Raw genomic sequence first — 15,906 nt, forward strand, 5'->3', positions numbered from 1 at the left:
ACTTATGGAGAAATTTACATTATTTGTAATAGTATTAATTTCAAATTTTTCTTTTACTGTTTATTAACTTTATTAATTGAATATTGTTAATCTACTTGTATATTATGTTTAGTTTAGCTTCACAACATATTTAAAATTGGATTTAATAAAATATATTAATTAATAAATATATTTTATAAATTAAATGTGTTATAATAAAAATTTAATTAGGTTAGAAGATTGATTTGCTTATTTTTATATAATTTTTAAGGTTAGATATCAACAATGCTTAGTGATTATAGTAAAAACCTATGCTTAGAGCTACTAATAAAAAATATTTTTGGGACCTTACCTATATAAGTATTTTCCGGGGTCCTATTTTGCCACAATACTTTCATAAATTGTCAGAACTCAGAACATTTATTGCTTGGAATAAAGCTTCAAATTTAATGTAATATCTAGTGTTCTAAACAGATCAGATCAGGTCGGGTAATCTGTCTTACCTAACATGAAAAAAAATCAGGTCAGATTGGATAACCCGTCTTACCTGACCTGACTTGCTTGACCCATTTGACCTGACATAATATTTCAGGTCAGATGGGACAAATATGTAAAAAAATGCTGAAATGTTTTTTTTTTGTATTAATTATTAAGAAAAAACATTTTTGGCATTTTTTCATATAATAATATTATTAAAAAAAACGCTAAAAATGTTTTTTTTGATTAGTTATTAAGAAAAAATGTTTCAGCGTTTTTTTAATAATATTATATGAAAAAATGCCAGAAACATTTTTTTAAAGATGTTAGCTGTAACTGTAATATTAAGACATAGTGTCATATGTAATAGGTTGCAACCTATCTACATTAAAAAGCAAAAGTTGTAATGCTGTAATTAGGTTGTAATGCCATAATTAGATCGTAATACTGTAATTAGGTCTTAATGCCGTAACTAATCTGTAATGCCGTAATTCCGAAATTAAGTATGTAATTTCGGCCAGAATTATGCACTTAATTTTAGCAGAAATTAACAAATATCCTAAAAAGGAAAGTGATGTTACACAAAATTCCAGTGTCATTCCCACTAAAATCAATTTTTGTGGAACGGCTATCACCAAAAAAGGAAAGATCTGCATTCCGTTAATTTCGGCCGGAATTATATTTCGGATTTTCGGATTTCGTATTTTAGGAAATATGTGACCGTATAATTTCAATTTTAAGGGGTAAATAATATCAAAATAATAATAATAATAATTTTTTTTTTGTAAAAAAGTTTATATGTAAATTATGCATAAAATCATCTAATTATTAAAGATATTAGGCCAAAGAAATAAAATTATTCGTTTCTCATGAAAAAAAATTGCTAAATTTGACCCGGCCGCCCAGAAAAAAAATTTATTTTCAAAAAAAAATTTAGCCGTTTCCTAGAAGATGATTGGTTGATTTAATAAATTTTTTGCGGTTATAGGTGGAAAAAAAAATTATTTTTTTATGATTATGATTGGTCAAACCCAAAATCACATGACCAAATAAAATAAATTTTTTTATCTTTTCGTAACATTTACATGACCCGCCCGGTCATAAGAAACGAATAAATTTATTTACTTGGCCTTATGCTAATTTAATATAATTTTTTTGAAAAAAACTTAATATTTCCTACCTTCCACCCCCGACCCCTAGGGATTTTAGTTCATTATATAATTTTTTTCTTTACACGAACGTGTATACAAAATACAAAAAAAAACGTGACCCCCTAAAAATTAAAATTACATGACATATAAACTATTGTAATTTACTTTTATAATTCATTACTTTTATTTTAAATTTTTATGCCATTAAAAATTACGACATTACAGCCTAATTATAGCATTACGACCTAATTACAGCATTACGACCCAATTACAGCATTACGGCCTAATTACAGTATTATGAAAAGTGTTGTAACTGTAATGCTGTATGCTGTAATATTACGGCATCAGCCAATCAATTACGGCTAACATCTTTACATTTTTTTTGATTAGAAAAATGTTTTCAGCGTTTTTTTATATAATATTATTAAAAAAAAATACTGAAAAGATTTTTTTGGTTACAGTCAAACCTTGATATAGCGAATCCTTGATATAGTGAATTTTTCAGACAACTATAATAAATTTCCCCTTGCTATAACGAATTAACCAATCAAATCTCTTAAAATCTTTACTATAGCCCTATAGTGAAGTTGAGGTCTGGAACCTAGGGTTCGTTATAACAAGGGTTGACTGTAGTTATTAATAGCTGATCTGCCTAAAATCGGTACTGCATTACTAATAAAATTTGGAATAATAGCGATAATAAAAAAAGCATTTTTTGCATCTCACGCGTAAAATAAGTTCACCCATTTTACAAACAGAAATATCATAAATACAATATTTTCTTTCATTTTATGGCAAGTCATATTTGCCAAAAAATTTTACAATTATATTTCTGTACTGGTTTTCTTCAACTTTCACTTGTTTTTAATAATAAAAATATTTCAACAAAGCTTTTAAAAACAACTTTATAAGCTAAAAATTATAGGTTTTTATTGTAAATAACACAATACACAGGCAATCTCGATAAATTGGATCCTTGATAAACCAGATTTGGCACTATTTCAGATTTTTCTTCTGGAACCAAATCATCTATATTAAAACAGTTTTGATATGTCAGACTTTATTAGTAAAATCTCGATATTTCATAAATCAGATTTTATTCTAGATCAACTATAGTTAAAAAATCTTGATATGACATATTAATTTTTTCAGAGTCCGAAATAATTATATTAATCATTTATTAATTAGGCAAACAATTTTTCTCACTGTTTTTTTTTCAAACTATACTTTAGCATGAGAGAAAACAAAAATACGAATAATAAAAAGAAGAAATCTTTAACATTAGCTCAAAAGAAAGAATTCTGCAAAAAACGAAGAGATCAAAAACTTAGTGGTGTTAAATTAGCAGCACAATATGGAATTTCCACTAGCACAGTTTCTGATATTTTAAAAAGATCAGAACATTAGCTTTCCATTGATACCACTTTACCAAATGCAAATAATTTTCGTGAAAAATCTAGTGTTTATCCACAACTAGAAGAAGTAATGAGCATTTGGGTTGATCAACAAATTTCAAGAAATTTAACTATAAATGGGTCTATTATCCAACAAAAAGCAGTAGAGTGTGCTAACTTACTTGATATCACCAACTTTTCAGCATCTGCAAGATGGTTAAGTAACTTTAAACAGAGAAATAATTTGCATATATATAAAAAAAAAGGAGAAGCTGGCAGTGTTCCTATTGATGAACTTCCACAAATAAGAGCTGAATTACAAGAAATTCTTCAAGTATATGAACTAAAAGATATCTGGAACTGTGATGAAACTGCTCTTTTTTGGCGTTTAGAACCATCCAAAACAATAGCACATGATCCTGTACTTGGTAAAAAATGTCCTAAAGAACGTGTTAGTATTTTGGCAACTTGTAATGCTTCTGGTGATGAAAGATTGCCTTTAGTTTTTATTCATAAATATGAAACACCACGTGCATTATTGCCGTTTTCAGAAATGTTGACATTAGAATGTCGATCATTTCTATAAATCGAACACACCGAACACACACCGAACACAGTAATTAAAATTAAAAAAAAACAAATTTTCCTTTAAAAAAAGCAAAATTAAAACTTTAGTAATATATTTTTAGGTAGTGTGCATAAAAAAATGTATAAAAATTATATTATTTGCATATATGTATTCACTTGTATTTGCTTGTATTTGCCAATGTTCGGTGTGTTCGGTGTGTTCGTTTGTGTTCAGTGTGTGTTCGGTACAAATTTTCATATTTTCAATTTTATTCATATCTAAAAAGTGACAAAAATAGTTTTTATATAAAGTTATGCATGAATACTTCAAGTTTGCATAATTTTTTGTATGTGTTCACGGTGTGTTCGGTGTGTTCGGTATAAAATGGTCAAAATTTCAGATTGTCAACATTTCTGAAAACGGCAATAAAGGGAATTGAAAAAAGATCTCTCACTGTTTGGTATTATTGGAACTCTAAAGCTTGGATGCAAAGGAGTATTTTCAAATAAACATTATCTTGAAAGATTAAATTCCAAAATGCTTAGAGAAAATTGGCATATTATTTTACTAATAGATAATGCTAGATGTCATGAATCTGAGAACATCAATAGTCTTTCAAATATTAAGGTTCATTTTTTTACTACCAAATACAACATCATTTCTTCAACCATTAGATCAAGGCATTATTTATAGTTTAAAAGCACAATATCGCAAATTGCTATGTCAAAATCGTATTCAAGCTTATGATTTTTATGAAGAGGGAGACCCCATTCCACCCCCAATTGATATTTTTGATTCAATTTATAGTCACACATTTGGGACAGTTCATATTTGGTGATTATAAAGAGATGTGACTATATAAAAAATTTCTTATATTAGTATATCATAATTCCGGCCAAAAATTAACATAATTTTGGCCAAAATTATACTTAAAACTTTATTGTATCGTAACTCCTCCAATATTAATCGTAGAGAGATGATCTTACCGCCATTCGATTCGTCTTGATGAGACGGTTCTAATGGTATAAAATACATCGAAATCCAATCACTAGATTAATTTCCGAAATTAAAAAAATACTAATGGTTTTTGTGTAATAACTCTGCCAATATTGATCCTAGAGAGACGATCTTACTACCATTCGATTCGTCTTGATGCGACGAATCTAATGGTATAAAATACATAGAAATCCAATCACTAGATCAATTTCCGAAATTAAAAAATATTAAATAGTTTTTAAGTAGTAACTCCGTCAATATTGATCATAGAGAGATGAGCTTACCACCATTCGATTCGTCTTGATGAGGCGATTCCAACGAGCTATTAAACGTCTTTCTACAATCACTAGGTACCGAGATATTTAGCAAAATGTTAAATGGCGCAGTAAACGTAAATCAAGGAATATAATAATGCCGATGCTTAACATTTTGTTGAATAACTCATCAGCCAGTGATCGTAAAAGGATAAAACTGCCACCATTCGATTCGTCTCAGTGAGACGATTCTAACAAGCTATGGTACATCTTTGTACGATTATTAGATGCCAAGTTATTTAATATATTCTTTATATAACTGTGATTATAAACGGTTCTTTTTAATATAAGATTTTTGAGGATAGGTGTGATAGTGACTATAGATAGATTGTGACTATATAGGATAGATTTTAATAATAAAGTGTTTTGAACATTCAACTGGTGTGACTATATAGTAGAATGTGACTATAACGGGAGTGACTATAGAGGGAGTTGACTGTATCTAAAAAAACAATTCTTAACAGTTGGGCTAAAGTTGGAATCCTTCCCAATAATAATATGGAAGATTCTGAATGTTTAGACAATTCCGATTATGAAGAAGATAATATTGGATATGAATTACAATCATTAATTGATGAGTTAGAATTCATAAATCCTTTAGCTGTGAATGATTATATTAATATTGATAATAGAGTATCTGCTGAAGAGGAATTATCATTACAAGAAATTGTTGATGTTGTAAAGGGAACAAATGAAAGGGAAATTGAAGAGGAAGAGGAGCAAGATGAAATCTCTACAATAGTTGCGTTAAATAGCATTGAAAATGTAATTAAATATATTCAACAAAAAGATTTAGAAATTGGTAATTTAGAAATGAAAAATTTAATTAAATTGAAAAAAAGGATCTTTTTTGATAATATAAATGAAAAAAGGCAAAGTAAACTAAATGAATATTTTGATTTTAATGTATTACAGATAGTTCTTTTATAATAATAAAATTATATTCATTTTTGAATAAAATTTTGAAAATTTTGAACGAAAAATCACGTGATTTCTTGGTATTTCAGATTTTTCATATATTTTTATATAAATCCAGTTTGGCGAGATTTTTTTGATATATCGGATGTCTTGATATATCGGATATTTTTACTGGAACCAACTGATCTGATTTATTGAGATTGCCTGTGTATATTGCTCAAAAAAAGGAAATTCCGTCTAGTTTCTTTAATTTATACATAATATAATTAATTGTTATATTGTTATTATTAGAGAATGGGAGGAGTGGGTTAATTATCGAAATGTTTTTAAAGTTTAGTTTGTTAGACCCTATAAAAATTTTTCAGAAAAATGATCATGTGTCTGAGTTTCTTCGGAATGAAAACTAAAAAAATGATCATTTATAGGAGTTTTTTAATTTTTTTTGTAGAAAGATTTTAAATAGTTTCATTTTCACCGTTGAAGTAGATTTATTGTCTCTTCTTTTAGTTTAGATTATTTTGTTATTTCTTATAATTATATGTATACTAACTAATTACTGGTAAAATAAAAATAAGAATAAAACCATAATTAATTGTTATTGTGGTTTAAGATTTTATTATTTTTTTCTTTTATATATTTTTCTTTAAAAAATTGTACATAATAGAAGAAATTATTAAACTAGAAGGAATTTATACATTTTCTTTGATTTAAATAAAAACTAGAAAATGGAAACCAGTCGCCGCAAGGTGGACATGCATTATATCACAATGTCGATCACTTGCCAATCATGATATATGTGATATCACTAGTGTTTCAAACGGGTTGGATCAATTCAAGTGACCCATTGGGTTGACCCAAAAATTTCAGGTCAGGTCATCAAATTCATGACCTGATCTCGGGTCAGGTCACAGTTTGATGATCCAACCTGTTTGACCTGCTTGACCCATTACTTAAAAATGTCAAACTTGACATTTTCGTTAGTTTGATATTTTTGTTAAAAAAGAATGGGGTTTTTTAATTGAGAACGTCAAACCTGATGTTTTTAATTAAAAAAACCAAAAAAAAATCATTTTTTTAATGAAAAATGTCAAATCTGATGTTTTCATTAAAAAAGAATAAAAAAATGGTTTTTTAATTGAGAACGTCAAATCCGATGTTTTTAGTTAAAAAAATAAAAAAAATCAGGTTTTTTTAATGAAAAACGTCAAATCTAATGTTTTTAGTTTTAAATAAAAAAAAGTTTTTTTTTTAATGAAAAATGTCAAATCTGACATTTTTTAGTTTAAATAAAAAAATAAACTTTTTTTTAATGAAAAACATCAAATCTGACATGTTTTTAGTTAAAGAAAAAATAAAAAACATTTTTTTTATTAAAAAAATAAAATTGTATAATAATTTAATGTTAAGAAAAATGTCACAGCATTTTTTTTTTTATAATTTTATGTGAAAAAAATGCCCAAACGTTTTTTCTTAATAGTAATAATAAAAAAAACCGTTTTCAGCATTTTTTTTTAATAATATTATATAAAAAAATGCCAAAACCGTTTTTTCTTAATTGCAGATCTGCCTAAAATTAGCACTGCATTACTAATAAAATTCGGGGTTAAATTTGCCGATTTTGTGCTAGAACACAAACTTCAAAAAAGGATATCTCATAGATGGCATATTGACTATAAAAAAAAATCATATGATATACTGAAAAAATAATTGAAAAAAACGAATTTGCAAAAAAAAGTTATACATTCATATGCAAAATAATGAGTTTACTATGCGTGTGTGTCAGATTTACACCTTAAAATATACAAAATTTTAATATTTCATTTTACTATACACTGTGAAATTCGATAAACCGGATCTTCGATAAACCGGATTTGGGCCTAAACCGGACTTTTTTGCTGGAACCAAATCACGTATATTAAAATAGTTTTGATATACCGGAGTTTACTAGTAAAAGCTCGATATTCGCTATAATGGATCAATTTTCAAACCAGCTATTCAATAAACTGGATCCCATAATCATTGACCAATAAAATTTGAGTAACGTGATGCAGTAAATCTTAATTTTGGCCAGAATTATAAAAATCTTAATTCCGGCTAAAGTTATGTATTACATACTCAATTAAAAATCATTTTTATGGCCTATATGACTTAAAACTAAGATGAAAAAATTAAATTATAGTGTATATTAGTTTATTAGCATGAAAATTTTAGTATAATAGATTTTCAATATATCGAAAATTGTTTCGCTATACCGATAAACCGGATATTTTTAGTGGAACCGATAGATCCGATTTATCGAATTTCACTGTGTATCTATTTCAATTCGACATCTCTATATCATCACGAATTTGCCGATCATTTATTGACATTGTCACATTGGCTATTTTTATGCAGATCCGATTATTGTCCGTCAAGGTAAAAAAGAAGAGGAACATCCCCTGTTGCTGAAAAGCGGCGTGAGACGATATTTCCTTTTTGGAAATTAATGTAACCAAAAATTTCCTTAGGAATACTATTCCTTTTGGATTTGATTAAACATAACCGACGAGTGGGAGAAAAGCTACACAATTACACAATTCAAAAGAGTCTTAACGTGACACCACATGACTGCAATGATTTCAAATAATATAGATAAAGATAGATAATACAACAATATAGTATTTTAGGACAATACTCGTACTGAATTTTTAAAAAATATTGTTCACACAGAAACATGGTGAAAATATTGTCTGTATGAAAATTCTTTTGTTTGTTGTGATGTTTCAGCTCCTACGTATTGTAGATCAATTACTAATTGTTTTTCAAACACGGAGACATGGGTAATGCACACAATATTAAAAGTTTTTCAATCCAAAAGTATGAAAAAGTATAAATTAGCAAAAAATTTTCTTAAGACAGAAAATTAAAATTCAATCAAAAAAAAAAAGAAAAAATACTTTGATAGTTTTTTTCGCATAATTCAAACTCTTAAAATCAATTAAATTCTTTAAATTTCCTAACAAAATGAACCAGACTGAAGTTGTCATTAAACTATCCATTCCATCTATCGCAACTGCTGAAGCCACTGAAAAACCGCAAGATGATGGTGGTTGTACAATTATGTAATAAAATAAAAGTCTTTACATATACGAACTTTTATCGTCAGATCTGATTGAAAATTAAACATTTATGTATTGTTAAATAATCATTTGTCTATAGTTTATCTATTTATTTGTAATAATATATTGTGCCTTTCGTTAGTTTACTTGTGTTATTATATTATCAAATTACTTAATAATTCGAGTCACTATTCATATTTTGTCTTATATTCTGTAATTAGGGACGTGGTTTAAAACGATTTCGGAGTTTTAAAACATGTTTTAAAAAAATGTTTTGAAAACACTTTGATATTATAAACTTAATGCTTTAAATCTTAAATTTAGGTTAAAAAATCAATTTATATATAAGAAAAAACTGTTTTAAAACATGTTAATTTAAATTACGTGCCATACCTATCTGTATTCTATCGTTTGTGTATTCTAAAAATTACAAAAATAAAATCACATCTTTAAATTCATTATTTAAAATGTTCTAAATTCTAATAATTTTGATGAGTTTGAGGTTGCCTTAAAAGTTGTCTAAACCATAATAAATCTGACTAATTTTCTAATAGTGTACACGGGTTCCAAACAGAAAATTTTCTATGCTGATCACTTAAAGAAAAAAAAAATTTTTTTGATGCTTTAGCAGGCAAAATACACAATATTTATTAGGACCAGTTGATCATCTTTATAAGTAACGAAAAATTAATATTTTTGTTAGAAGACATAATTCCTGTAAAAGATTTATCCGTAATTTCTATATTTACGGAAAAATAACTAAAAATCTATACATTTTGATGCTATAAATTCCGAGAATGTAATACATTTACGGAAATAACAGAATAAAAAACACGGAATAAATTTATTACAGGGAATCCTATATTATTATTAAGATAAACACAAAGTTAATAATTAAAAACTATCAGTATGTAAAGAGTCCTTTTATTGAGCTGCAAAAAAAACAAAAGTTTATGGATGAAAAAATTTTATTGCTAGCTGCGAGTGTAACGTTAGGAAATGAGCCCGGCTGACGCTTGTTCTTTCATGTTTAACGTATTTTTATTACGTAGCTGATTCTCAGACTAGACCTTCCCTTCGTATCAGATTGAACCCAAACCTTGAACGTACGATATTAATTTATTTTCTTTAATAAATTACTGTTTTTGTCAGTTTAAACAAATTAATTAATATTATTTTTAAACATTAATTTGAAACGTATTGCGCTTAATAATTGATAAAATTGTAATTAAACGTTTTTAATTTCCTTTAATCCCTTTTAAAGAAATGAAATCCTTTAACTTTCAAAATATGAAAGATACAGGTATTGTATGTTTGAAACAGTAAATGGGAAAAATGGGATAATATTCGCTTAATATCCGATTTGAGTATTAAGTTGACAAATTAAGCAATTTCATAGTAGACTTTCATCATTTTTTTATTTTTATCTTTATTTCACAGAGTAAAGAATGTTTCAGTAAAGACTACAAGAGACTTTATACAAATAGAATCGAAAGTAGTACAAAATAGAAAACTGTAAACCAAGTCGCCTAGAAGACAACTTTTACGACACGTGATCATTTTTCTGGAAAATTTTTATAAGGGAATGGTTAACATAAACAAAATAGCACACACCAGAAAAATAAAATTGCGAAATAAAAACAAATTAATATGAAAAGACAGAGAAGAAAAAAATTAAATATAAGAACTTTACAGAAACTTCAAGATCGTAGCGATGGCTTAATGCGCAGTAACTGCATATATGTAATTTCTTTACGATTACATAATGTGGTCACTGTGTATTTATAACGCAGTTACTGCGCATTCAGCCATCGCTACGATCTTGAAGTTTCTGTAAAGAAAATAAATCTATTGTATGTAAAAAATTAGAAAAAGTCCATCGAATGTGAGCAGACTTAAATAAGGCTCTTTGATAAAAAATCTATAATACTTTCTTATTATCTGGGTCACGTGTTCTATTGTGAATTCAATAATCCGGTGGAAAATTCTTCATGTAATCGAGCATCTAGTATGTCGGTTAATTACGAATAAGTTTCTTAGGTGTTTGAAATTTATAATATCATAATGATATAATGATTTTGGCTTGAGAAGTAAGTTTCAATAGGTTATCACGAATTATTTTATTGAGTTCTGTTGGACTATTTTATTTCGTAATTTAGCTTCAACTTGCTGCTTTGTTATTTTATTTGTTTCTAGAGGGAAAACTTGTTTATATTAAACTTTTACGTTATTTATTAATAGAATTGTACATTTTCTCTAAAAAAATTTAGATTTAAAATCCATTTTTAAATTTTATAATATATTAATATTCAATTAGTTGTTTATTTAGACGATGTGTGAATACTTTGGCTCATTTGATTCTCTTATTACTAATTTTCTCCCGGATTCAAATTCCGGAGGAGTTGGTTCGTATGTTACTATTTAAAGAGTTAATTAGTTATTAGTATTGAACAAAAATGAATAATGATAACGAAGAACAGAATTTACATACTATATGTTGACATATTTCTATTGAAATTTATATGACACCTAATAGTGTTCCATGTTGATAATGCCAAAACAATCCAACATAAACACGCTAATAATATATATATTTATTTTTAAAAAAGATTATTAGTATAATTTCATTACTAATTTAAAAACAATATAAAATATATGAAATTAGTATTACCGTATAATGAAAACATATCAAAAATCATATTATACTGAAAGCATTGTGACAGGGAATCTAATTTTGCTAAAAAAGCATATCTTTTACAGTAACTATTCAGATCAATATATAGTAATATGGCTTGAATAACATTTCCGACATATACGATAAACATCAAGTAATGTTTTTCGTCCCTCACCTAAATATGTTGGTATATTATTTTAGTATAATAACAATATATTATATTAAAGAACAAAAAAATAATGTACTTACACCTTTGAGCATAAAAAACGAATAAAAATGAAATATTATGTTGAATGGCACTTGATAATTGATATATAAACCTCGAATCTTTATTTGTCTTTTTGTTAGTGATAGCAGGTTTAAACCAGTTATTCCTATAAAGTAAGTAACTAACCACAACCCTATCATCATAATTTGTGCATGGAACAATGGAAATTGTACTTCATAAATCGCGTGCATTTCTAAGAGAAGAATTTAAAAATTAAACATATATATACTATGTTGAAGGATTTGAATAAATGGATTATTTACCTTTAATCTCATCATGTCTGGAATGTTTGAATTCATATACTAAAGGCCATATTCTAAAATGAAATGAAAATAAATTTAATTACTATTATTTTTTTTGTTACATAATTGAAAGATATCAGATATTGTCACTTACTTTTTCTTCCATATTAAGTACACATATAATGTATATAGCAATTGAAATAAAAATACAAGTACGACTAAAAGAGCTACACCCGCATAATATATTGGATTATTTGCGTTACATACGACAGTATGTTCTCTACAATGAAAATATTGAGTGTAAAAATAAGCTATTCCTGCAAAAATAGGAAACGAGTGTACACCAAGGAATGCTAATCCATGGTAAACAGTTTTACCATAGAACTATAAATAATAAAATAAATTAGTTACTAGTATTAAATATATTAAACAATCTTCAGTATAAAACATTATCATATTACCATAATTAACCCTGATATTATAGGAAAAAATAATATTGGAAAAAGTAAATAATTAACATCGAATTTTCCACTTAAGTATAAAGTGCCAATGAACAGGAAACTATATGTGGCCATATCTATAATGTATGTATACAAGAAAATTTTTTCTATACGTTTTAATTCTCTATAAAATTTACGAAGTATTTTATAAAGGACAACTAGTGAATTCATTTTTAGGATAAGATAAATCCAAGAGACCAGCTGATGGAAAAGAAAAGAAGATAAGGGGACGAAAATTATTAAGAAGATAACAAAATTATTAAAAAATAACTGTGAAGTATCTTTTTTATCATGTCAACAATTTTTGTGAGCGGGTATATATATTTTTAAATACAAAGAAAAAATATCCCGTTTTAGGCTGTTATATGATTAAACGTATTTAGTATTTACAAGAGTTTTATGTTTACAAAGAATCGTTGTTTTTTCTAAACCATGATGATCAAATTAAAACACCACAAACCAAAAAAACTTATTGTAAATAAAAAATTTAATTTTTTTGTTTTATGAGAAAATAATTTTCCGATATCAATTATGTAAGTAGAATATATATTTTTGATAGAACATTATAACACTAAAGTTCCCTATAAGTTATCACACGAAAATAAAGAACGTTCTTTATGGTAAAGTCTAGATATTTTTTGAAAAAAAATTTTTTTCGTTGAATTCTCTAGGAGCTTTATAAAATTTTCTTCTGTGCCGATAAAAAATAATAAGTTATGATTTTTATTCGTTGAAGTTCTTTTGTTAAAGAAGTTATCGTTATCAAAAAAATTGAAGCACATTTACTGACTGTATGCGACTTGGGTATACCTGAAACCTTTGTCTTTTTTCTGTATTGTTAATAACAATCCGTTTTTTCCACATATTAATTATATTTTAAATATTTTGAGTAATCGAAAAATAGTTTGTCACACTGCTGTCATGAGTGCGTTTCTAAACAATAATTTAATACATTAAACATATTTAAACAAAGAATTTTTTTGACCGTAATAATTTATTCTCTTTAATTCTAAAACTGGAAACAATGATGAAAATCTAAGAAATTGCCTATTTCGTTAACTTAATACTATTAAACGCATATTACGCATATTGCACTGTTTCAAGCGTACAACGCTTAGATAAATTTGTAACATGCTGTTTGTCCTTAAAAAGGATGGCAAAACTGAATTAAAGTCAAAGCACTGTACGATAAAGTTTATTAATAAATTAAATGTAGAATAAAGGTTATCATAATTAATTTAACCCTTTAAATTAATATTTCTTTTTCTCATTTGCATAACTTTTTCCTTTTTTTTTAAATAGATTATACTCAAAAAAATTTATATATATATTACTATTTAAATTTATAGTATACTATACATTATTATATGTACGAAACTACAAATCAATTATTAACTGTACAATACTATCATAAAAAGTAGCTGTACGATGAACATTTAAAAAAAATATTTACTTCATTCATGATTATATGTAACACTACCTATATGATTCCATACCAAATAAATATATTAGACGTAACACGTGTAAATTTTTAAATCCGTTTATTGGTCAGATTTCACATGATAATAAACACTGATTACCAATAAAAATTTATGATTTCACGTGATAATCAATTTTCAATGAGTTAGTAAATCAAATTCATTTTCAATGTTTTCAATGTCCGACTCCTCTACCAGTGCCTGGGGGGTTGGATAAACTCGCGTTAGCTTAGTTTTGTATCGTTTTTGTAATTCGTTCGTCTAGCAGTGGCTTGTTGTCCCAGTTCTCGTCTCTTATATGAAAAATAAAAATAAAATAAAATGTTTTCAATGTCAGATTCCATTTTGTAAACGCTCATTAAATGATACCGAAAAAAATTTCAGATAAGCAGACGCAAATAAATTTTTTGTAAATTGTAATACTTCTTAATTTGCCTTGGGTGTTCATACATCATGTATCACGTGACTTTATTAAAAGTTATATAAAAAAATTTTTAATAAATATAATTTCAAAAGGAGCATGCAATATGTGTATTTTTGTCTGTTCTATAGTTTACTTAAAGCGTCAAAGCTGATTTCGAATGTCAATTTTGATTTATTTTTTTTTCTCGTTTTTTTTCGTTAAATTTAATTCTGCCCAACATTAAATGATCAGCATAGAAAATTTACTTTTTTGGAAACCCGTGTTGAACACCTACTTTTTTTATCCTATCCTATAAAAATTTTTATTCGAATATTTCCATTATTTCTCCGTGACTTCCGTGAAAATTTACACGGAAAAAACATGGAACGATAAAACAAGGATCAAATTTTTTACAGGATATACACAAATACAATTTTAGATTTATTAAATAATACTAGAAATTTGTACATAGTATTGCAACATATAAACTTGTAATTTCGCAAGTCAAAAATCTCAACGTTTGCAAAGATCCTAACTCAGGAACTTAAATATAGCAAAAGATTATTGCTGAAAAAATTTTATTTATTAATCTGAAAACAAAATAGAGTGTACTATTACGGACTTAGAATCATCAATTTATTAATCAATATCCAAAATCACGAGATTACAAGCATTAGAAAATAACAGCCCTATAATGTGGGCTGGCACTATTGGGCTGGCCAGAATTAATATCATTACACCGACACAATATCCTTATTTAGAAATTTCATAATTCTTGCCGAAGCTATGAATTTGGCCAACATTATTGCCGATCAGTATCTTTCGGGTAGATGTAACAAATTTTTTTTTAAAAAAACTGTTTAATAATAATAAAATAATTTTTATCAAATTGTTAATTGCAAATTTCTTTAAATTCAGCTTAAATGAGTTTCTTTTTGTATTAGCAGTTATATTTCTTTTTCATAAATTTTTTAAGACCACTTTTTAGACCACTTTTTATATGTCAATTTTTTTTTTAACGTAATACCAAATAACTTTATTTAATTAAGAGATAGATTTTACAATTTTTTTATGATTATATATATTACTCTAACTACTATCTATATAGAATTTGCTATTTATCAGGTATCACTTTTATCAATTAATTGTATACCAAATTTATTAGCGACATCAAAATACTTTTGATCGATTTTATGACTTCCAACAATTTCTAAATATTTCAATTTACTATTGTTATTTAAACACTCTTCAAAGAAGCATTCTAAGTAATTAACTTTGAATACCGGATCAAACACATCTTTAAATTGAATCTTTTGTAAATTTTTAGGGATTGATTCACCTAAATTTTTAAATTTTATTCCAGTCCAAGATATATCATTTGTTAATGTTGTACTAAGATAAACTAATTGAGTACATAATTTAAATATAAGAATCAACTCATATGGA

General features: G+C 26.5%; 1 protein-coding gene across 1 annotated transcript; it reads right to left on the reverse strand.

Moving 5' to 3' along the window:
• Positions 1–11,220: 11,220 nt before the first annotated feature.
• OCT59_002075 (uncharacterized protein) lies at positions 11,221–12,750 on the reverse strand (the record flags this gene model as incomplete). The annotated part of the gene is made up of 7 exons (XM_066144245.1): positions 11,221–11,312; positions 11,387–11,473; positions 11,567–11,744; positions 11,819–12,030; positions 12,101–12,153; positions 12,234–12,463; positions 12,541–12,750. The coding sequence occupies 7 exons, from the start codon at positions 12,748–12,750 to the stop codon at positions 11,221–11,223; spliced, it is 1,062 nt and encodes a 353-aa protein (XP_065995426.1).
• Positions 12,751–15,906: the final 3,156 nt, after the last annotated feature.

Source organism: Rhizophagus irregularis, chromosome 10, assembly GCF_026210795.1.
Source record: "Rhizophagus irregularis chromosome 10, complete sequence".
NCBI lineage: Eukaryota > Fungi > Glomeromycota > Glomeromycetes > Glomerales > Glomeraceae > Rhizophagus > Rhizophagus irregularis.